This window comes from Eretmochelys imbricata, chromosome 3 (genome assembly GCF_965152235.1).
Source record: "Eretmochelys imbricata isolate rEreImb1 chromosome 3, rEreImb1.hap1, whole genome shotgun sequence".
NCBI classification, from domain to species: domain Eukaryota; kingdom Metazoa; phylum Chordata; order Testudines; family Cheloniidae; genus Eretmochelys; species Eretmochelys imbricata.
Genome location: NC_135574.1, coordinates 186,157,625 through 186,181,016, shown reverse-complemented (window position 1 = coordinate 186,181,016; position 23,392 = coordinate 186,157,625). Strand labels below are relative to the sequence as shown.

At 40.4% G+C, this 23,392-nt stretch overlaps 1 protein-coding gene across 10 annotated transcripts in view; it reads left to right on the top strand.

Moving 5' to 3' along the window:
• The window catches only part of CLHC1 (clathrin heavy chain linker domain containing 1), a 31,319-nt gene extending 11,298 nt beyond the window's left edge, over window positions 1-20,021 (top strand). For 5 of the 10 annotated variants that reach the window (XM_077813933.1, XM_077813932.1, XM_077813934.1 and 2 more), the window contains 8 exons: window positions 392-593; window positions 1,546-1,661; window positions 3,107-3,194; window positions 5,185-5,291; window positions 7,436-7,610; window positions 9,604-9,806; window positions 18,034-18,213; window positions 19,185-20,021. In XM_077813933.1, coding sequence (XP_077670059.1) covers window positions 392-593; window positions 1,546-1,661; window positions 3,107-3,194; window positions 5,185-5,291; window positions 7,436-7,610; window positions 9,604-9,806; window positions 18,034-18,213; window positions 19,185-19,381 — 1,268 coding nt within the window. In that variant the 3' untranslated portion in view covers window positions 19,382-20,021. The remainder of the gene's footprint in view (window positions 1-391; window positions 594-1,545; window positions 1,662-3,106; window positions 3,195-5,184; window positions 5,292-7,435; window positions 7,611-9,603; window positions 9,807-18,033; window positions 18,214-19,184) is intronic. The other 5 variants (XM_077813929.1, XM_077813930.1, XM_077813931.1 and 2 more) reach the window with 3 other exon arrangements.
• Window positions 20,022-23,392: the final 3,371 nt, after the last annotated feature.

Below are 23,392 nucleotides of genomic sequence, written 5' to 3'. Positions count from 1 at the left end.
TGGTCACAATCTGGCCAGTAATGTTTGGTCAGTACTCAGCAAATGGAATCTAAATAACTAGATGTGCATTATAGTATATAACACAGCATTTGTACATTTGTTTCTAAATCCTCACTGCTGGAACATTACACCAAAAACTAACAGATTAAATTACGGCTCTGGAATATTATTGAACCCTAAACTTTTATCACCTTCTATACATTATTCGTTTTCACTTATTAATAGAGATGGGCTCTAAAGTAAAGGAAGACTTGGATTATGTCTGAGCTGCAAAGTTCAGTTTTGATTTTCAGATTAGAGAACCCTAGCAAATTACATGTCCCACAGTTTCTGTATCCACATGTGTTTGTCACAATTAAGAGCTCATTAAACACATTTCCTTCTTCAACAGGTCTGACTGTAGAAGAATCTCTCAGCTTAGATGCTCTTTCTAGACACCTTGCTCAGCTGGAAGGGAGAGTGCGGGAACTGAAAGCTGACATGATATCAAAATACATCCCTCTGGAGAACAAGGCTGGCCTAGAGCAGGAACTCAAGCACTCATTGGAACTACGAGATAAGGCAGAGGCAGTGAATGAGAAACTCAGACTGAGGTACAAGTGTTCATCCTACAACATATTTTTTTTATGTTAGGGATGTTCTCTACAGTGTTCTGTCTGTCACATGGATTTAGCTTTGGTAATTGTTATAGAGGTATTAACAATATCAGTATTAATTGTGCTCAGTACTTTGCAAAATTCCTTGCCCCTAAGAGCTTATAGTCAACTGACAAAGCATGCAGTGTGGTCATTTAGGGTTAGGTCCTGGCTCCCTGTTCTGTCTATTGCTCCAGCAGCACAAAAGAGATAAAGAGCTGCCTCAAGTGTGCAGCCAGGGATTTCCCTGATGTAGGGGGAATACTTGGATGACAGGTGATGAAGATCCTCTGTTGGCAAAGTGGCACTGAGGGGACCACTCTAACTGGTATAATCTAGAGTAGCCCTTAGACTGCTTTAAGTTACACTAGGGGCAATTTTGTCCCCTTCTCCCCCCCCCCTCCATCAGTTCTTAGATTGTGAGAGATGAAAGGTGCCTTAGATAAATTGAGTGCAGCTTGCTGCGATCTGGAAATCTAGCTCATAGTATGCTGGTGATTTGAAGATGCATTCAATACAAATCAGAATAAGGCTTTTAATGACATAAATATGACAGCCTTCCTATGTTTGGTGGATTAATGATGCTTGGAAGAAGAGCATTTTCAAAGGGTTTCAAAGGAGGCAGTACCTTTTACATTAGGACAGACAAAGACTCCCATCTGTAATGCGCAGCAAAGAGGAAAGCACAAAGATGAGAGTAGGAGAAGGATAAAAGGGAAGCAGTTGGGGAGGAAGGTTTGGGTGGAAGGGAGGGAAGGAGGGATTAGAATGAGAAGAGATGTGGGCAGAGGTCGAGCTTTATAGAACCTTGAAGTTAAGGGTTAGCATGAACTTGATCCTTCATAGGAAACTACTGAGAAGTTACACTGATCCTAATGAAATGTTCGATTCCCTCTTAAACTGTTTATAGTTATAATAGAATTACATTGGTTGCAAATGCTGTGTCTGCCTGGGCAAAATCTGACAAGAGCACCTCCTTGCAAGAACTCCTCTCTCAAGTCATGGAAAAGAAGGAAGTTGTAAAAGGTAAAACCAGTAAAAATAGGCGGACAGTATTATGAAGCATGGAAAATATGGGACCAGATTCTCAGCTCATGTAAATTAGTCTATTTCCATTGATATAAGATTGCATGGCTGCATTGATACCAGTTGAGAATCTGGCCTATACATTTTTATTTTATTTTTTTAAATGTGGGTTGAGATTTTCAAAGGGGCCTGAAAAAATTAGGTGTCCAAATCCCATTTAGAGTCAGTGGAAGTTGGGCCCCTAATTCCTTTAGGTCCCTTTGAAAGTCCCATCCCTAATGATCTTGGGTCATCCATTTCCCCTATGCATGATGCTGCATGTGTCTAGCTTTTAGGAAAATAAGATTTTTGCCCAGAAATCTGATAAAGGTATAGAAAATATTCGCCAGAGTTATACAGGGGTGAATTTGGTCTATGATGTTTTACTACAGTTAAGATGAAGTTGAGGTGTCCTGAGGTGGTTTATACAGTCTCCACCTCTCATGTGCTACCCAAATCCCTCAGGTTTTTTTCCAGAGTCACAGAGGTCTCCTGCTACTCGTACTTCAAATCATCCAGGTTATTTAGGCAAGTGATGTAGTGATGGTGAAGGATCTTTAAAATGTTTTCCAGTCGGTTGCCTTAGGCCTTCTGACATGATCAGCCTTTTTATGAGCATTAAGCACACTCCAAACACTGTCAAGATCCTCTCAGGTGCTGCATGAGTAGAGTGCAGTGATGCGCTTGGCATCAAATTGAATCTTACTTGTTGCTCTCAACTTGTATTGTTAGACAGATCAAGGGAGATACCTCTTATGTTCCTCCACTCTGCTCCTTCTAATGGGCTTTTAGATTGTGGGTCAAATTCTGCTCCCATTTACATCCCTGTAAATCTATGCACTGAATTCAGTGGATTTACATGGGTGTAACTGAAATCAGAATTTGTCCCTATGTATGTTGTTTGCTGCTAGTTGGAGTTTAAAGTGTGGTCTCCACTCTTGTCCCAGAGCTAACGGCCAAACTCTACCCTGAGTGACATTCTGTGCAGCTGCATTGGTTTCAGGTGGAACTGTAGAATGTTTCAATGAGTAGAATTTGGTCGTTAGGGTGTCACCTCTCATTCCTAATCTCTGGCATGCTAAGAGTATGTGTCTGGGGACATAGACAGGGAAACTTTGTCCTAGAATTTACCTGCCCTCATTGAAATCATTTCCTAATTACATTTCCACTTGTGGGAGACTTCTTCCGTCTTTTCAACGCTTGAAACATGCATTAGTTTATAGAAGGTCCCTTTCCTGCTTGCTAATGCAAAATAGCCTGGCTAAAACTGTAAACCCATCTTTCTTGAAAGACACATTTCTATGGATCAAAATCTATTCTCTTCTTGTACTCTTGCAATGTTAATGCTGATTTTGTCTATTGAAATAATAACACATTTACCTCCCATTGATGTGTCTAACTTTCAGCTGCTGCTGCCTTTAGCATCTCTCATATATTTGAACATGACCCCAGCAAGAGTAAAGAGGCTGAAGATTTGCTTGAATATATTGAAAGGTAAATAGAATGCAACTCTTATACTCTACTCTGTGTAAGCAGTTTAGAGCATTACAGAGTTTGGATAACATATCATGTTTAATGCAGTCCCTCCAGGGCAAATTAGGATTTTGTAAAAAGAGCACTCTTTTCTTCTTTTTGTGAATGTCTGGTGTTTGTAAAATGTGCTTGCTAGCCTGACAGCCCTGCGGACCTACATAGAATATCAGGGTTGGAAGGGACCTCAGGAGGTCATCTAGTCCAACCCCCTGCTCAAAGCAGGACCAATCCCCAACTAAATCATCCCAGCCAGGGCTTTGTCAAGCCTGACCTAAAAAATATCTAAACAACAGTTGGTTATCCACAGACCAGATGTAGCAAAAGCAGCTTCTCCACACTGCTCTACTCATGTGAGTCAGCCCTGTCCTGGAAGATCACTTTTGGGGAGTAAAGGGTAGTTTTAACTTTACAGTCCATTCCATCCTTGGCGTGTTTGCTGAAACTGCCAACAAAGGTACCAGCAGTGGAGGTGGGTTTGTTTGTTGGTGATATGAACACCTCTGAGGAGATTACTTTGGTCTAGATTTTTTCCTAAAGATACCAATAGGTACCAAGTACGATTTTCAAAAGCACTAGGTGCCTGTTGAGAGTTACGTGCTTTTAAAAATCCCACTGAGCGCCTGTCTTCATCTTTAGGTGCCTAAATATCTTTAAAACTCTTGCAACTAAGAACTGGAATGAGATCATAAACTCATTTTACACTGTCCACTGAACAACCATGAAATGGTAACAGCTTCCAGGTACTACCAGTCTAGACTGGATTTGACCTCAGTTTGATCCGTGAGCTGAAAGGCCATATTCCACTATACCAGTGCCTCCCAAATCAGCATCTTAAATATAACATTGAAATCTAACTGCAACAGCTTCTTTCTGGAGATCAATATTTGTTAACCCAACAGCAGTGCAGCAAATCAGTCTTTCAGGAGAAAATCTAATTGACACAGTCAGGAGGTGAATGATAATAGAGGCATAGCCAGTTTTAGTAGGGACATTTCAGGGGCTTAATCATAGGCTATCATTATTATAGGCTCTGAGTTCAGATAACTGGACTCCCAGTCTAGATATGGTTCCCCTTAACGGAGTAATTTGGGACAAGATTTCACTCCTACTGCCCTCCGGTACACTGGAAGGGGATGCAGAGAGACCATGTCGTTGATGGACCCCTGAGGAGGAATTCTGGCTGGGAGCACATGCCTTAGCAGCAACTTGGCCACCCTTTGAGCAAGTGCAGTGCACTCTGTCCTCCATGCCCAGCTGGCGATAAAAGCCAGTGTGGAAACCACGGCACCAGCTTCTCCTGTCCTCCCTGCCTGATAGCAGCACTGAGGGGGATCAGGGATGACACTATCCAACAGCCATTCTTAGCACAAAGGGGAAGCTTCTTGCACCCTCCCTCCCCTAGGAGCCCATGCAGAACATAATATGGGCAGAATCTCACCATTGAATAGTTAATGCAGATGTAGACAACTTTCTGGGTTACCCTCTTGCGCAGCTGGTGTTGTGTGCTTTGCAACCTGATTTCCTCATTTAAATGCCTTGTCAGGCCTCCTTTCTTTTGGTCCGCTTTCCATTGATGATCCAGTTCCTGAACACCACTGTGGACACTGTATAAGTTGCTAGGCAGTGTGGTCAGCATTCTATGATCCAGTGTGTAGTGCCTATACTGATGATGTGTACCAAAAGATGAAGATGAGGATAAAGGTAATTTGGGGAACTGAGAGACATTCAGTACTGCCACTTGCTGTCACCAGATTTGCTTTCATGCAGAAGTACTAGATATTTTAATATATTCTTTGTATTAAAACCGTGGTATTGCCCATGTCTTTGACATTTGATTCTAGGCTTTCTGGAATTCCTTCCTTGGCTAGTTCACCACATCATCAACCGATCATTTCTTTTTTGTTTTTGTGTCAGTGCTATATTACATTGTCTTTTCCTTCATCTGTCCTAGATTCAATGAATTATTTTCATATGGTCAGTATGAGGCTGCAGCAGTTTATGCTGCAAACTGTCCTAGAGGAATTCTCCGCAATGAAGAAACCATGATGAAATTTAAGGGTATGGAATTTAGATGGAAATACTGTTGGTCACATTCTAAGCTGGTAAAAATTGACATCACTGTTGATTCAAATAGTGCGACACTGACTTACGCCTGCTGAGAATCTGTCTCTATTTCTCACGTTGAAAGGAGCCTTGAAGGGACAAAAGTGAATTACTTGTACGTTTGGATTTTACATTTAACACTTCAGAGTAAATATAAAAATAACCTAAGGTATGCTGCGATAAAAAACCCATGGCACAAGGTATCAGAGCCCAGGTTAGCTGACTTGGGCTCATGGGGCTCAGGCTGCATGGCTAATAATAGTAGTGTAGATGTTTATGCTCAGGTTGGAGACCAGCCTCTGAGACTCACTCTCTTCACAGGTCTCAGAGCCTGGGCTCCAGTCTGAGCCTGAACATCTACATTGCAATTTTATAACCCTGCAGCATGAGCTCAAGTCAGCTGACCTGGGCCAGCTGCAGCTGTGCCACAGGTCTCTTATTGTCGGGTAGACTAAAGGTCCAGATTCTTGGTGCCGTGTCTGGTCACTTTGCACTCAGGCAATGCAAAGGTGCCACACAACTGGATTCTCCTTGCACAAAGGAATCTTTGAGTGGCATAAAGGTAGCATGGCTGACTTTGCCACCTGCTCTTCCTCCTGTGTTTCAGGGGTGTGGCAGGCTCTGGGTGACGGGGCAGCTCCGAACACAAAGAGTTCCATTCAATTCTTGGCCACAGTCCACCGCAGCTAGCAAAACGTAGAGAAGTCTAATGGCTTATCTACGTTTTGCTAAGTTACGCTGGTGGCCATTTCAGTCATTGGTCAGGCTGAGAATCTGGGGAGGCATAAAACCAACTTTGCCTCCCTATGTGGTGCAGCTCAGTAGTGACCTTAAGGTCCAGTTTGAAGTTGTCTATACTTGTACTTAAACAGTCTTATTTCCACTTATAAATTAAGTGTATGCAAATAGGTGTGCACAACCGTGCTCATATAACTTTGAAAATCTGGCCCTTCATGCCCTATGCATTAGCTAGAAAAGTTGTTTGAATCACCTGACAGTGTTCCATTCAGCTTATAATTAGGGTCTGAAATACGGATCATTATCAGTCCAGTAAGGATCAGTAATGCTGTTTACATGCCTGAGATAAATACAGACATGTTCCTTGGTTGTTTTTAGTCCTCCATACTCTGTCTTCCTTTGAATTTGAGGACACAACATGCAGTGAGCATCACTGGTGTCAGTGATGAAGCAGTTGCAGCTTGGTCTTTCCCCTGCAGGTGCTGGAGGGAATGCTGAGAATACCACTCAATTTTATTTTATTACTATTTTTTTCTTCTTCCTCTTTTCACTTTATAGGCAATTGTTAAAGACCAAAAGGAAAGAAGTACAAAAGAACTATGTTAAATTAATATTCAGAATCTGAATTACAAATTAGACAGTAAGCTTTATGTTAGGGCCCGATCTGGCAAAAATTTACTCACTTGCTGAAAATTATGTTCCATTGACTTCAATGGCACTACTCATGTGAGCAGAGATAAGTGTATGCATACATGTTTTCAGGATTGGGGCCTTAGATATAAATCTTTGGGAATACAGACTGAGTCTTCCTATGGGGTTTATGGGGCACAGCACAACAGGGCACAATTATGATTGGTGCTATTGCAATACAAATAATAAGTAATAATATATCAATAATAAAAGAAGGATCAAAGCAAGGAAACTGGGTTAAAGTTGCCTTTACTCTTAACTATAAAACCGACATCCTATGCAGAAAGTTTTATAGTGAACTGTCTGTAACCTTACCACTAGGAGGTTCATTTTCAAAGTGATATGCAGGCATTTCACTAGGCAACTCTATGTAGCCTCAGTGGTTTAAATCCACACATTTTGCTATGAAAATTTGCCTTTAGGTGTCCACAGATAATGTCCAATCATGTGATGTGCTCACCATCTTCTGTACTGAGCAGCCTCAATTCTCATTGACTAGCATGGCAGCAGAGGGGGCTCAGCATCTTGCAGGATTGAGCCTTTAGTTCAGATTTGTCCAGGAGATTCTGGGGACATCAGCAAAGCAAAAAAAACTACCCCAACTACTGGAAAAATATAAATGCTTTTTTCCAAAATATTTTGCTCAGTGACTTTCCTTTTCCTCCTTCTAGCTCTTGGTGCTGTTAAAGGGAGGATTCTCCCTTTGCTGAGATATTTTGAGGCCCTCATAAGCTCAAGTGCTGCAGTTAGACACCCTCTGTGTGCAGCCATGACTCTGGAAGCAATCAAATGTGCATTGTTTGAAAAACAGTTAAATCTAGTTATGCACTGGGTCACACAGCAAAGGTAAGTAGGCCTGTAGTGTACTTGGATTCATATGGGTGTGTACCCTTCCCCTGTAAAAGTTGCATTCATGCTTTTTCTAAGTGATCAGGCCTTGCCTGTTTAAAAAGGTCACTCTCCTTTTCTTGTGAATTAGAACCATGCAAACACAATATCACAAAATGGCAATCTCGCAGATACAGTTCTTCAATGCTATTTATTAAATTCACCGTGGCATAAACCAAGAAAAATGAAGAGCATGAAAAGCTATTTTTGCAGAATGCAACATTTCATTTAAGATATCAGCCTTTGTTAGATCGCTGCAGACCAAAATTTTGTTTCAGGCCCCTTTTCTCCTATACTCTAGTAAAAAGTTATATGAAAATCAGATCGTGAGACTGTTTTTTGTTCTGGTACCATTTTTTAAAAATTAAAAACCTTCAGTTATTGGAAAATCTAGAAGTTTTGTTTTTACTCTTATATGTGACTGTTTCTATAAAAACAGCAGTATCTATACAGTATTTAATACAATTACTTCAAGAGACAGACCTGAACTGGAAACTCAAAGCTATCTTCCACCCCCTGTATTTCATTTGTGGGGATTGAAGTATTCAAATTCAAATTTGCAGAACTAATAGTGCCTCTGCAATTTTGCTTTTGGATCAAATCCTAAACTGGAAGGAACCTGTTTTCCAGATCCATTTCAGATGCATTTTAAAAGAGTGGAAATCCCACAAGAACAGTTTGGGAGATTTCCACTGTTCAGCATGGCATTAATCTAATTAGAATTCTGACATATGGGGCATGTCTCTTTATGGCTTTTCCTACCTCATGCGGTAATCTTTCCAAAAGAGCCATTATAGCATATTATATCACTAGAATTATAGTAATTGCTAAATCAATAGGACACTGGAAATTATGTTGAAATGTCAAGCCAGGCCTCGTATGTGGAGGAGGACAGGAGGTCTACATCCTTTTGTCAAAACTATAAGGTTAGTAAAGATGTCTCAGCCTGACGCACACTCTGAAGTGCTTTATTATGACTTTAGAATGGGACTGTAGAAATATTAAAAAATTCTAAAATTACTTGAATTATAGGCAGAGCTGGTAGCAATACCAAAGTTAAGGGTGCCTAACACTTTCCATCATAAGCCCCCATTTTCAGTTTCTTGTACTTTGCAAAGCTTTACCTGTTCAGGCTGAAATTTTCCATGCCAGATGTCTTCCTCAGTCTGAATTTCTTCGCAAAGTTTAAACAAAACCATTTCTGAGAATGATATTAGAGAAAAGTAGGTTGTTTTGCCAATGTTAAAAAAAATGCTTTCTTTGAAGAGTTCTGGAGACTCCATGCATTGGAGTAGGAACTTGAAATTTGTTAGAGTAGCATTGGAGTCAGGGAGGTGTTTTTTCCTGCCTCTGAGGCAGTCCATCCAAATTTGGCCAAGTTATAAATATCTGAAATCTCCAGACATTTTGTCTGCACTGAACTTGCTATAGCCTCACACAGTTCCTTTATGCCAGCTGCACTGATTATCCTCTGAGGTTCTTATGTGTCTACCCCACGAATGCCCTGAGTAGGTTCCCAACTCAGCAGCAGACTCTTTGCCTGACTTACCAGGTGTCACAAAGTGGGCAGAACACACATTTCCCTTCCCCATACACGTTCTGGCACCCCAACTGGAATCACACATATACAGGAGAGCTGCAGGGGCTGCAGTTGCCTGTTCCAACCACCAATGGCTAACATGGCACAGGCACTGATGAAGAGGCTGTCTGTTCTGTGCTCCTAGATCTCTGTCTGCTGTGGCCCAAGCACGTGGAAGGGGAAGGAGGAAACAACCTAACTCAAAAGCAGAGTTGGGGACAAGGGCAGAGGGGCACAAGAGCTGAAGGGGAGCAGTCAGTCTGGTATTTTCACACACAATCCAGTTCCAGTGTAACTGATTCTGAAGTGCTCCAGAGTTATGAAAACACACAAATGACTATCTGGTTTGTTTTATTACCTTGTTTTCTTCAGGCTGACGTTTTGTGAGGCAGCAGGGGATGTAATTTATGACTATGGGGAGGTGGAACCATTCAACAAGTCCAAGTGTTTGGCTTTGGCTCAGATTGCCTACAGTCAGTGTGGCGTGCACAAGAAAGCTGCTCTGTGCTTGTGTAAACAGGGCCAAATTTGTGGAGCAATGGATTATATACAGCAATTCAAACACCTCACTTTCGGTAAATAACAGGGCATTTATTATATTGTCTTTCATCATTTTTCTACCAAATGTTTATCTCAGGGTTAAAAATTAAATCTTATCATGGTAACATTTTGGATTAAATTTTTAAATTGTACATTTTAAATTCACAGTAAAAATCCAATTCTGTTCTCATTGAGTATAATGGAAGCAGTATTTGGCTCTTAAGATGCCACTGCATATGTAAATAATATAAATAACTAGATATGTTACCCTAAAAGCAACTAAAGTGACTAATTCAGTTGGAAATAGGGAGTTTCTTCAGAGAACCATGCTTCAGTAGCTCCCGATTGATCTGCCATAGAGACTAGTGTGAGATTGGTAGAGGACTCCATAGCCTAAAGTTTCAAAATCTAAGAGGCTAGTTTGACCCATCTGTAGTTTAATCATAGATTCATTAATCTGATAACTAGAGGCTGCAGAGAAATTCTTTAAATATGATAATGGAAACTGAGGTAATTGCCTAATAAGTTCTTAGCGTCATTTGCACCTGTGCAAAGTAGTTATAAAACCCTGGCAAATCATAGTGGCACCATTTTACACTCGGTACATAAACTGCACTGAAGTGTAGAATCAGGCCCTCTGAGAATATGTCTATAAAGCAGATTCTGATAGTTAATCATTCCCAGCCTCTGTCTTGGCAAAGCCCTTGTCATAAATATAAAGGGAAGGGTAACCACCTTTCTGTATACAGTGCTATAAAATCCCTCCTGGCCAGAGGCAAAATCCTTTCACCTGTAAAGGGTTAAGAAGCTAAGGTAATCCTGCTGGCACCTGACCTAAAATGGCCAGTGAGGGGACAAGATTCTTTCAAATCTGGAGGGGGGGGGGCAAAGGATTTGGGCTGTCTGTGTGATGATTCTGCTGGGAACAGATCAGGAATGCAAGCCTTACAACTCCTGTAAAGTTAGTAAGTAATCTAGCTAGAAAATGTGCTAGATTTTCTTTTGTTTAATGGCTTGTAAAATAAGCTATGCTGGAGGGAATGTGTATTCCTGTTTTTGTGTCTTTTTGTAACTGAAGGTTTTGCCTAGAGGGATTTTCTCTGTTTTGAATCTGATTACCCTGTAAGGTATTTACCATCCTGATTTTACAGAGGTGATTCTTTTACCTTTTTTTTAATTAAAATTCTTCTTTTAAGAACTGGATTGATTTTTCATTGTTCTTAAGATCCAAGGGTTTGGGTCTGTGTTCACCTGTACCAGTTGGTGAGGATTATTATCGAGCCTTCCCCAGGAAAGTGGGTGTAGGGCTTGGGGGGGATATTTTGGGGGAAGACGTCTCCAAGTGGTCTCTTTTCCTGTTCTTTGTTTAAAACGCTTGGTGGTGGCAGCATACTGTTCAAGGACAAGGCAAAGTTTGTACCTTGGGGAAGTTTTTAACCTAAGCTGGTCAGAATAAGCTTAGGGGGTCTTTCATGCAGGTCCCCACATCTGTACCCGAGAATTCAGAGTGGGGAAGGAACCTTGACAGCCCTTCTCTCCAAACTTGACATAGAATGTTGTGAATGAGTTCCTCTGTCTAGTTTGACATGAAAATGTCCTCAGGTTTTTATCTGATGGGCTAAATCCTTAAAGTATCCATCGTTTATTTCTTTTGACACCAGTACATTAGATTCTGTTGTCTCCAAAAGCATCATGTTTAAAAGCTGTCTGACTGCATATGGCATTGTCATTGTATAGCAGACCTGCAAGTTCAAGGTCTTTTAAAGCCTAAGGAATATTGGCCAAACTAGGAGTGTTTTAATTCACTAACCCCTTTAATTTATTTTTGGATTTCTCTGCTAGTTATTATTCACATTTCTCATAAAGTATTTTATTTCTTGCGTTCTCTTGCCATCCTTCCCAACTTTTTATGTATGTTTGTATATATGTTTAATTTATTTGTATATAAATATTTAATTTAATAATTTATGAACACACATTTTGTAGCATTTCAGTGTCTTTTATAAATAGATAATGGTGTATATTTTTATAGCAACATCCCTGATGTCAGAGTCCCTGTGAGCACGGGGGTCTGTTGCAGCTTGTATCTTTGGAGAAGAGAAAATAATTTAGCTGTGATAATTATTCTTTTAAGTTTTAGTTAGTTTAGATCAACCCACAACCACTACCCATCTGAGGCGAGGCTTCTTCATGCATTTAGGGATTAATAACAAGAATTTTTGTTATAAGCTGGGGACTCATCAGTTGGAAGTAACAGAGGAGGAGAAGGACCTTGGAGTATTGGTTGATCACAGGATGACTGTGAGCCGCCAATGTGATATGGCCGTGAAAAAAGCTAATGCGGTCTTGGGATGCATCAGGCGAGGTATTTCCAGTAGAGTAAGGAGGTGGTAGTACCATTGTACAAGGCACTGGTGAGACCTAATCTGGAATACTGTGTGCAGTTCTGGTCTCCCATATAACAATGGTCAGACCAAAGGTCCATCTAGCCCAGTATCCTGTCCACTGACAGTAGCCAGTGCCAGGTGCCCCAGAGGGGGTGAACCTAACAGGTAATTATCAAGTGACCTCTCTCCTGCCATCCACCTCCACCCTCTGACAAACAGAGGTGAGGGACACCATTCCTTACCTATCCTGGCTAATAGCCATTAATGGACTTAATCTCCATGAATTTATCCAGTTCTCTTTTAAACCCTGTTATAGTCCTAGCTTTCATAACCTCCTCAGGCAAGGAGTTCCACAGGTTGACTGTGCGCTGAGTGAAGAAGAACTTCCTTTTATTTGTTTTAAACCTGCTCCCCATTAATTTCATTTGGTGACCCCTAGTTCTTATATTATGGGAACAAGTAAATAACTTTTCCTTATTCACTTTTCCACACCACTCATGATTTTATATACCTCTGTCATATCCCCCTTTAGTCTCCTCTTTTCCAAGCTGAAAAGTCCTAGTCTCTTTAATCTCTCCTCATACAGGACCTGTTCCAAACCCCTAATCATTTTAGTTGCCCTTTTCTGAACCTTTTCTAATGCCAGTATATCTTTTTTGAGATGAGGGGACAACATCTGTACGCAGTATTCAAGATGTGGGCATACCATGGATTTATATAAGGGCAATAAGATATTCTCCATCTTATTCTCTATGCCTTTTAAAATTATTCTTAACATCCTATTTGCTTTTTTGACTGCCGCTGCACACTGCGTGGACATCTTCAGAGAACTATCCACGATGACTCCAAGATCTTTCTCCTGATTAATTGTAGCTAAATTAACCCCCATCATATTGTATGTATAATTGGGGTTATTTTTTCCAATGTGCATTACTTTACATTTATCCACATTAAATTTCATTTGTCATTTTGTTGCCCAATCACTTAGTTTTGTGAGATCCTTTTGAAGTTCTTCACAGTCTGCTTTGGCCTTAACTATCTTGAGCAGTTTAGTATCATCTGCAAACTTTGCCACCTCACTGTTTACCCCTTTCTCCAGATCATTTATGAATAAGTTGAATAGGATTGGTCCTAGGACTGACCCTTGGGGAACACCACTAGTTACCCCTCTCCATTCTGAAAATTTACCATTTATTCCTACCCTTTGTTCCCTGTCTTTTAACCAGTTCTCAGTCCATGAAAGGATCTTCCCTCTCATCCCATGACAACTTAACTTACATAAGAGCCTTTGGTGAGGGACCTTGTCAAAGGCTTTCTGGAAATCTAAGTATACTATGTCCACTGGATCCCTCTTGTCCACATGTTTGTTAACCCCCTCAAAGAACTCTAATGGATTAGTAAGACATGATCTCCCTTTACAGAAACCATGTTGACTTTTGTGCAACAATTTATGTTCTTCTATTGTCTGACAATTTTATTCTTTACTATTGTTTCAGCTAATTTGCCTGGTACTGACGTTAGACTTACCGGTCTGTAATTGCCAGGATCACCTCTAGAGCACTTCTTAAATGTTGGTGTTACATTAGCTATCTTCCAGTCATTGGGTACAATAGCTGATTTAAAGGACAGGTTACAAACCATAGTTAATAGTTCCACAATTTCACATTTGAGTTCTTTCGCAACTCTTGGGTGAATGCCATCTGGTCCTGGTGACTTGTTACTGTTAAATTTCTCAATTAATTCCAAAACCTCCTCTAGTGGAGGAGGATGAGTTCAAAGTGGAACAGGTACAGAGAAGGGCTACTAGAATGATCCGAGGAATGGAAAATCTGTCTAATGAAAGGAGACTCAAAGAGCTTGGCTTGTTTAGCCTAACCAAAAGAAGGCTGAGGGGAGATATGATTGCTCTCTATAAATATATCAGAGGGTTAAATACTAGGGAGGGAGAGGAATTATTTAAGCTCTGTTCTTGTGTCAACATTGGTACTAATGGATATAAACTGGCCATCAGGAAGTTTAGACTTGAAATTAGACAAAGGGTTTCTAACCATTAGAGGAGTGAAGTTCTGGAAGAGCCTTCCAAGGGAAGCAGTGGGGGCAAAAGACATATCTGGCTTCAAGACTAAGCTTGATAAGTTTATGGAGGGGATGGTATGATGGAATAGCCTAACTTTGGCAATTAATTGATCTTTGACTATTAGCGGTAAATATGACCAATGGCCTGTGATGGGATGGGATCTGAGTGACTACAGAGAATTCTTTCCTGGGTGTCTGGCTGGTGAGTTTTGCCCACATGCTCAGGGTTTTTAGCTGATAGCCATATTTGGGGTTGGGAAGGAATTTTCCTCCAGGGCAGATTGGCAGAGGCCCTGGGGTTTTTTGCCTTCCTCTGCAGTGTGGGGCAGGGGTCACTTGCTGGAGGATTCTCTGCACCTTGAATTGAGGACTTCAGTAGCTCAGACATAGGTTAGGGGTTTATTACAGGAGTGGGTGAGTAAGATTCTGTGGCCTGCGTTGTGCAGGAGGTCAGACTAGACGATCATAATGGTCCCTTCTGACCTTAAAGTCTATGACTCTATGAAAATATATGCATCTGATGTTTCCAGATTATGTACATTTCCAATTTGGAAGTTCTGTGCTGGCGCCAATATTGAGCAGTTAAACTATAGAAAACCCCCTCATTTCACTCTCATGCTAGGAATCTGGGTATTACTACAGCTCTGTATTTTAGATAACTACATTTTAGAAGTAATTACATTTCTCTTTTGTCAAACCATAATTGGATTAATTCTGCATCCAAATATATTGACCGAAGTCCTGATTCTGCAGGCACTTAGACACACAGAACGAGTAAAACTAAGCATGTGCCTAAATTTTAGCAGGATTAGGGCCTATATTTGGAAGTGAAGACACTTGATCAGTTATGATGGAAAGCACAGTTGAACACACAACTAGACAATCATGTCCAATACCCACTGGGGTGAAATCCTTGCCCCAGTGAAGTCAATAAGGGTTTTGCCAGGGGAGTCAGGATTTCGATCCATATGTTTCTGCTCTCATGCAATCACATTTCCTTATAGCTTTGTATTGAAAGCGCATGGAGTTGCATGCCTATTTAGTGTACACTTGCTGTTTTTTACCTTTACAAAAAAGATGCATCTATGGATTATGCAGCACTTAATTTAATGCTTTTATTTCTAACTGATAGCTCAAAATATATAAGTTTATACTCCAGATTCTCAGCCAGTGTAAATCAGCATAGCTCCACTGATTATAGATGAAACTATGTTGATTTACACCAGCTATGGATCTGGCCTAGAGACTTTTTCAAAAATCACTTTGCCCCTGTGTAATCCAGATATTATGTTTTTGAAAAATACATGGGACAGTCCTATAGTATGACTTTCCAGTGTAGCTTTCACAAAAATTGTTTTTTGTCAACATGGCTGTACAGCGGAACATTCATCCTCTGCACATTGCAATGGGTGGGAAAAACAAAGACGATGGACGAAGTGAAGATATGTTCTGAAAGATCAAAGAATGCTGATTTGTGAATGCAAACTAATGAAAATGTTGATAGATTTTTAAATGTTGGTTGCACAAATTCAAATTGAAAATTGTCAAAACCTCAAGATGATGCTGATCTTGTCAATAATTTTGCCAGCGTATTACATTAAAATAGGATTTCCTTCAGCATCAGGCATGCATGTATATTTGTTCCACCCCTTTTTTTTGTCTTGAACAAACCCATTTATTGTGGCTAATACTGATAAAATCCTGTTCACTATTTATTTTTGAGTTGAGTATCATTCAAGGATGTTGACAGGCAGTGGCATGTTGTTCCATATTTATGTCCCTAAAGAGGGTGTAATATTGCAGAGCACTGATTCTGAAAATATGTTCTATGGGCACATTCAGAAAAGATAGTGAATGATGCAGGAAAGGTGAAGGAGTGGGTTATAGAAAGGGATGTGGTTCAGCAGAGGTGATCTCTTTTGTAAGTTGTTCCACAGAATTAAAAAGTTAAGCTACTGGCCTAAAATAAATTGAGGCATCTATTTATTTTCTGTATTAGTGATTACATCATTTGAAAGTTAAAATTGTTTTTTCTTTGTATTGGAAGTGTGGATCATTCAGCTTCAGAGTTATTACCTTGTAAACAAGATGCAGATGCACCCTCAAATTATCTTGTCCTGTTGATTAGTCTGATTATGTTAGCTGAAGAAGTAGGCAGCATAAAGACTACATCACATACTGGATGCATAGATCCTGATTCTCAGCTGCACACAAGGGGTATACAACACAACTTGTGGGGGGGAAAGGGGTGCAAAGGTGGCTTTATGGCACCTTTGTGCTCCCCCCATTCCTAAACTGGCTGTACTGGGCTGGTTCCCTGGAGTGAGTTAGAGCAGCCTATATGCTGTTCTAATTTACACTAGCTGGCAATAGCTCCATGCTGCCATCATGGCAGTCAAGGATTGCTGAACTGCAGGGAAGACCTGGTCATGCCCCCTTTCCCCAGGTATATCCCTTACACTGACAGTCATGAATGGGGATAGTATATGAGCAGTTAGGCCAGTTCTACAGCAACAAAGCATCCATTGCACTGGGGTGATCCTCTTGCAGGTGGCTAGGTGGCTTTAGGACTGGTGTAGACAGTAGAGCAGCAAAATAGCAGCCCTAACACAGACAAGAATCTGGGGCACATTCTGTTCCTCAATAAATAGCAAAATTATCTATTTAAACTCTCTTGGTTGTTCTTTTGAGCTTGTCCCAAGACCTTGAATAGAGAAATGTAAAAATCCCATCTGATCAACTCTTCTTACTTCAGAACACATTATGTATTTGCTCAGATGCCATACCATCAGCAGTTAATGTTTATAGTACCCGGGACTGGTCAGTGTGAATTCTCCAAAAAAATAGATACGCAGATTAAGCAGAATCATAGATCCATCAAAATTAGGCTATTAGGCCTCACTGTAAATATTTTTTCTTTGTCCTGGAAATTTTATCATTGACTTTAATGAGGCCAGAATTTCACCCTCCGTGTTTACAACCTCAGATACTTGTCAACAGTATTCATATCCTGTCCGGTCATTTAGCCAAACTATGCATATTTAGGTCCCAGTCATGCAGGAAAGGCAGTAGATACTGAAGATGTTTAGCATGCTGCAGGATTGTGCTACTTGGATCTTATTTTTTCTTCATGCCATTTCCTCCATCCACTCAGTCATTTTTCTTTAAATGATTTCTCTCTGTTATGTCAACCTGCATCTGCTGCTGTGGTGCCTATAACTGTTGCAGCATTCTAATATAGGTGCTGTCTCACCAGTGCTATATAGAGAGAGGGGCTGTCACTTCACTGTTCTGGGATGTGACACCTCTGTGTAAGCAAACTAAAATCACATTAGCTTCTCTCTGTGGCCATATAGCAATGCAAGTTCATATCACTTTTGCACTCTGCAGTTCCCTAGGCCCCTTTTCAACAGTGCTGCTTTCCAAGTATCTCTCTCCCATTTAATATCTTTCTTCAAATTATTATTCCTCTGTTCTGCTAGGTTGCATTTTCCAGTCTGAATTTATTTCTTGCCCATATTTCTAACAACTTCAAGGTCTCTCTTATTATTTCTATCCTCTTTGATATTTGCAACACTTCCCTAGTTAGTATCATCTGTGAATTTAATTATTGTGCTGTTTATCTTTTCTTCCAGATAAATGAGACCAAATTCTGATCTCACATATACTAGTTTTACACTAACTTATTTGAACTTTCACCTGATTTACTGTGGTCAGTGAGATCAGAATTGGAGTTATCATGCTTGTGTGTTTGTGTGAACACCCACAACTGTATAATGACCTGGATGATTGTTTTCAGATGATTACTTATTCCTACTGAAAAACTGTCCTAGTATTGAGCTAATTCATTGTCTAACTCAAGAGTGGAATGAGAAACCAGCATTATTATCCACTGGGGCTACGATCCTCTCACTCATTGATACTGATCACAAAGAGCATGGTTTACAACTGTTAGAGGACATAAACATGGGTGAGAAGAGTAAGTACAATAAGATATAATTAACAGACATTTATAGTGAAGTTATGTAAATGTCACATTTCTCTATTTTCATTGCAGTATCTGGGAAGTTACAAAGCAATTCCATTGTAAATGGCAATAAAATGAATAAAAACAAAGTTATTGAGGTCACAATCATTTAATTGTGTTAACAAATTTAATTCAGCTAATTTAAAAACACATAGTTAATCTTTTCCCTTTTCCCTTTCCATTGATACTTTCCAAAAAACAAACCCCAAATCCATAAATTATTGTGTCGTTGATGCTCCTGTTATCCTTAATCTAATCTATACTGGAGAGTGATTAAAATAACTAAGCACCTTCTGTTTACAATGGGCCCAATTCTGCAATCTCAGTATTTATGGTACTCCCTTTGAGATCAAAAAAGTTACTTTTGCCATCTGCTACAGCCTGCCTTGCTCAGTCCTGTGTTCAAATTAGCACTTTTGGTAGGGTCTGCTGCAAATTCCTGTATTTTCTTCTAGAGTTAAGGACCTTTCTTGGCCATGTAATTTGGCAACTTGGCACATTTGGTTTTTCCACTTGCAGTGATGATTACTCCCAACTGATGGCCTTATCCTACTCCCACTGAAGTCAATAGCAAAACATCCATTAACTTTATATAAAAATAAAAGGCAGAATTGGGCTACACATTCTCCAGTTTTTCTGCTGGTCATGGGGTTTCAGACATGATTTTGAGTGCTGTGGGAGGATGTGGCTTTTAATCTTTATAAATAAAGTAAACACTACTTTTCTATTGGATTTTTGATCAGTTATCTCTTTATTTGGTCCTTACCCTTAGAATTTATCCAACTGGAAAAAGAATTATTGATCTGTAGTCATATTATCCCCTAAGATCATGCCTCTTTTTGTTCTTTGTTTTAATATGAGCAAAGCAGAAACTGATTGAGGGCAAATACTGTGCCACTACATGATATTTTTTTCTTCATCAGATGCACTGGAACAAGTTATTTTAAATGATACGGTCTGTACCTTGGAAGGTTGGAAGAAGATCGCAGATACATGTGCGGAAAATAAGCATGAAAAATTGTCTCAAGAAATCCTCTCGATCCTTACCTCACAGGAAGGAGTGGTTCAGATTTCCCCATTTGATGATGATGCAAATATAATGGAACATGTTTTCTTGTAGTTCTTCCGTAAAGCAATTGAGGGAGCTCTAACAACATTCAACCGAAGCATCGTTATAGTTATTTGTATGAATTATAGTAAACAATGATCACTCAGAAATAGAGCTGATACTTCTTTTTGCCATCAAATGTAAATTAGTATCCCCTTTTAATACATGTGTGTCTTAACTGGGAAGGTATATTCAGTGTAGAACAAACTTGGCCTATTTAGTTAATGAATATTGTGAAAGTATGTTTATATATTTCCAAGTTTTTCTTTTGTCCATCTTTATGCTTCAGTCTTTATGCGGGGAGGGAGGGAATCATCATATGAGTCCTATTGCCAATGAAATGAATAAGATTTTGGGACCTCTGGAAGCAAGGAAGACAGTTGTTTCCTGGGGGGCCACATTCTGCCTTCAGAGATATGGCTGCAGTTCCTATTAACTCCAGTGGGTGTTGCACATGCACATCTGACAATTGAATTACACCATCAGAGGCAATCATGAGAGTCTTACTTGGTTCATATTGCTGGCTAAGAGACAGGCATTACAGCCTTCGGAAGAGGAAGATATTCAAATACGGCCTTTGCCAACAAATAAACTGGGTTTGCATTGGCAGAGATTTTCAGAGGTGTGGGCATGAGAGCTGGAAACATCAAATACCAATATAAACAGGAAGAATGCAGATCTGTTTTTATTTATCCTTCCATTTAGTTTAAACTCAATTAGCTCATGATCGCTCAAACCACGGTTGTCCTTTACAGTTCTTCTATGAGGTCCTCACTGTGACAGGTTGGATCACAGAAACCCACTTGGGACTGCCATCTGATGTGCCAAGACTGCCTCTGAGCCTGTTTTCCTTGGCAGCTTGGGACTTCAGAACCCTGCCTGGTTGTGCCAGACATGCTTGCCTGCTACAACCACAGCCCCAGGTCTGAACCACATCCCACACAAGCTGCATGCTTAACTGAAAACAGCTTAAAAAGTGTGCCTGTCTCCAACACTCAGATGCCCAGCTCCCAATGGGGTCCAAACCCCAAATAAATCCGTTTTACCCCGTGTAAAGCTTATACAGGGTAAACTCATAAATTGTTTGTCCTCTATAACACTGATAGAGAGGTATGCACAACTGTTTGCCCCCTCCCCCCCAGGTGTTAATACATACTCTGGGTTAATAAGTAAAAAGTGGTTTTATTAAATACAAAAAGTAGGACTTAAGTGGTTCCAAGTAATAACAGACAGAACAAAGTGAATTACCAAGCAAAATAAAATAAAACACTCAAGTCCATGTCTAATACAGTAAGAAAGCGATTACAGATGAAATCTCACCCTCAGAGATGTTCCAGTAAGCTTCTTTTACAGACTAGTCTCCTTCTAGTCTGGGTCCAGCAATCATTCACACTCCTGTGGTTACTATCCTTTGTTCCAGTTTCTTTCAGGTATCCGTTGGGGGTGGAGAGGCTACCTCTTGAGCCAGCTGAAAACAAAATGGAGGGGGTCTCCTAGGGGCTTAAATAGACTTTCTCTTGTGGGTGGAGACCCCCTCCTCTCTCCTATGCAGAATCCAGCTCCAAGATGGAGTTTTGGAGTCACATGGGCAAGTCACATGTCCATGCTTGACTGAGTTCCTTACCAGACAGGCCACGTTCCCGGGAAAGCTCAGATGTGGATTGGCGTTTCCAAGTTCATTGTTAGCTTAAGTGTTTCTTGATTGGGCACTTACTGAGAAGCTGACCAACTGCTTTTCTCAGGTAGCTGACCAACTGCTTCAGTGAGGCTACTTAAAATTGAACTAGTACATAGCCCATATTCATAACTTTGAATACAAAAATGATACATGCATACAAGTAGGATGAATATATCCAGTAGATCATAACCTTTGCAGCGATATGTTACATGGCATGTCTAGCATAAAATATATTCCAGTTATGTCATATTTCATAAGCATATTTCCTAAGCACCTTTAATAAGCATATTTCCATAAAACATTATGGGGTACAACTTCACACTCACTACTCATCAATACCAAATCTAAAATGGCATCACCTGTTGTTGGTTCAGCAAGTATTTGGTGAAGAAATCTGTCAGCTATCACATCCCGGAAAATCTGGGCCCTACTATTATTAGTAGCACTTGTCCTCCAATCTGTATGTGGGAAGTTAAAGTATCCTATAATCACACAATTCCCAGTAGAATTTATTTAATTTAAAATATTAAAGAGGTCTCTATCCATACCCAGATTGGATGCTGGGGGTCTATAGCATACGCCAAGGACTATCCACAGGAACCTCTAGTACCTTTCTTTTCCAAAGTGATTTTGACCCAAACAGACTGTCTTATCCAGTCCACCCCTTATAATTTCTTTACAATCTACCTCATGGTTAATATACAATACCACTCCACTATCTTTGCCTGTATTTCTGTCTTTCCTGACTATCACATACCCTTCAATATCTGTACTCCAGTCATGACTATTACTCTACTATTTCTGTTATCCCTATTATACCTGGTTTCACTTCTTGCATCAGTACTATTAGTTCCTCCTTTTTGTTACCCAGGCTCCTTTCATTCCTGTACAAACATCTTAATTGTTGCTCCTTGGGCTTGCCTACATTCCTCGCCCAATTGGGTACAGTCATTCTGCCAGTATTGCCTACCTGATCGTTATCTTCACTGTTATTGGCAGGATCTTTCCTCTTAATGTCCATTATCCTACCCATTGCTGTATCCTTTCTTACTTGATTTAGCTCCTTCTCAATGTTAAAATCAGGTATGGATTACATGAGCATTTCCCGTTTCCGCTGAGTTCTTTGTTTAAAGCTCCTTTAATTAGTTGTGCTAACCTCCATCCCAGAAGTCTGTTTCTCTTCTCAGGTGGAGTCCATCCCATGATAACAGTCCTCTGTCCATGAATGCCTTCCAGTGGTCAAACATCCCAAAGCCTTTCTTATAGCACCACTGCCTGAGCCATCTGTTGATGATCATCTTGTCTCGCTTTTGTTCTCTTCCTCTAGGCACAGGGAGAATCCCACTGAGCCTCCATTTCCTTAAGTGTGTTCTCAGTCTGGCATAGTCTCCCTTGATATGTTCTAATGAGAATCTAGCTGTATCATTTGTTCTCACATGAAGGACAATCAGTGGATTCTTTCCTGCTCCCATTAGGATCCTCTTCAGCCTCAGGTCCACATCCTGTATCTTAGCTCGTGGAAGACAGCACACACACCCTTCTGTTCTCTGGATCAGCTCTGGTGACAAGCCTGTCTGTTTTTCTTAGTAGGGAGTCACTAATCACATAGACCTGTTTTTCCTGGTGAAGGTGTTATTCTCTTGCCTTCCTCCTGTTTTATCTGCCTGCAAGTCCTCTTGGCTTTTGTTCTCTCTTGCAATCTTCTGAGTCATCCTGTATTCTCCTGGGGTTCTGAACTCTGGGTATCTCCATTGGCTCTTCTCTTCTTATAAGACTAGCTGCTCTTTTCTTTTTCCTTGCCCTCCCACCTTCAGTTACTGCCTACTGTGTCCCTTCTTCATTTTCCAACTCAGCAAACCTGTTCCTGAGCTCTATTTCTCCTTCACTAGCTGGTCTTTTCCTCTGCCTGGTTCTCGTAGTCACATGCTTCCACTGGCCACTTTCCTTATCCAACAGTTTTCCCTCAGAGTTCTTCAGTCCAGCTTACATCTGCAAGTCTTAACTTTTCCCTTCAGCCTCCTTTGGCCTTCACTCCATCATCTGCCCCAATCCCCTTAGAAACTCAACCATTGTTTCCACCTGCATCTCCAAGCCTCGGATCTTTTAATAGACTTGGGGGCCTGATTCTGCTCTCACTTGCATTTTACATTGGTGTAATCCCATTAATTTCAATGGAGTTACTTCTGATTTACAGCAGTGTGGGAGAAAAAACAGGCCCTTGTTTTTTTCTCTCTTATTATAGCTCATGCTGACTCTATAGCTTGACTCACATTTAGATATGGATAATACCTTAGTAGTAATAGCACTAAGTTACTTTCTGATGAGCCAGCCACACTGTTAGAAGA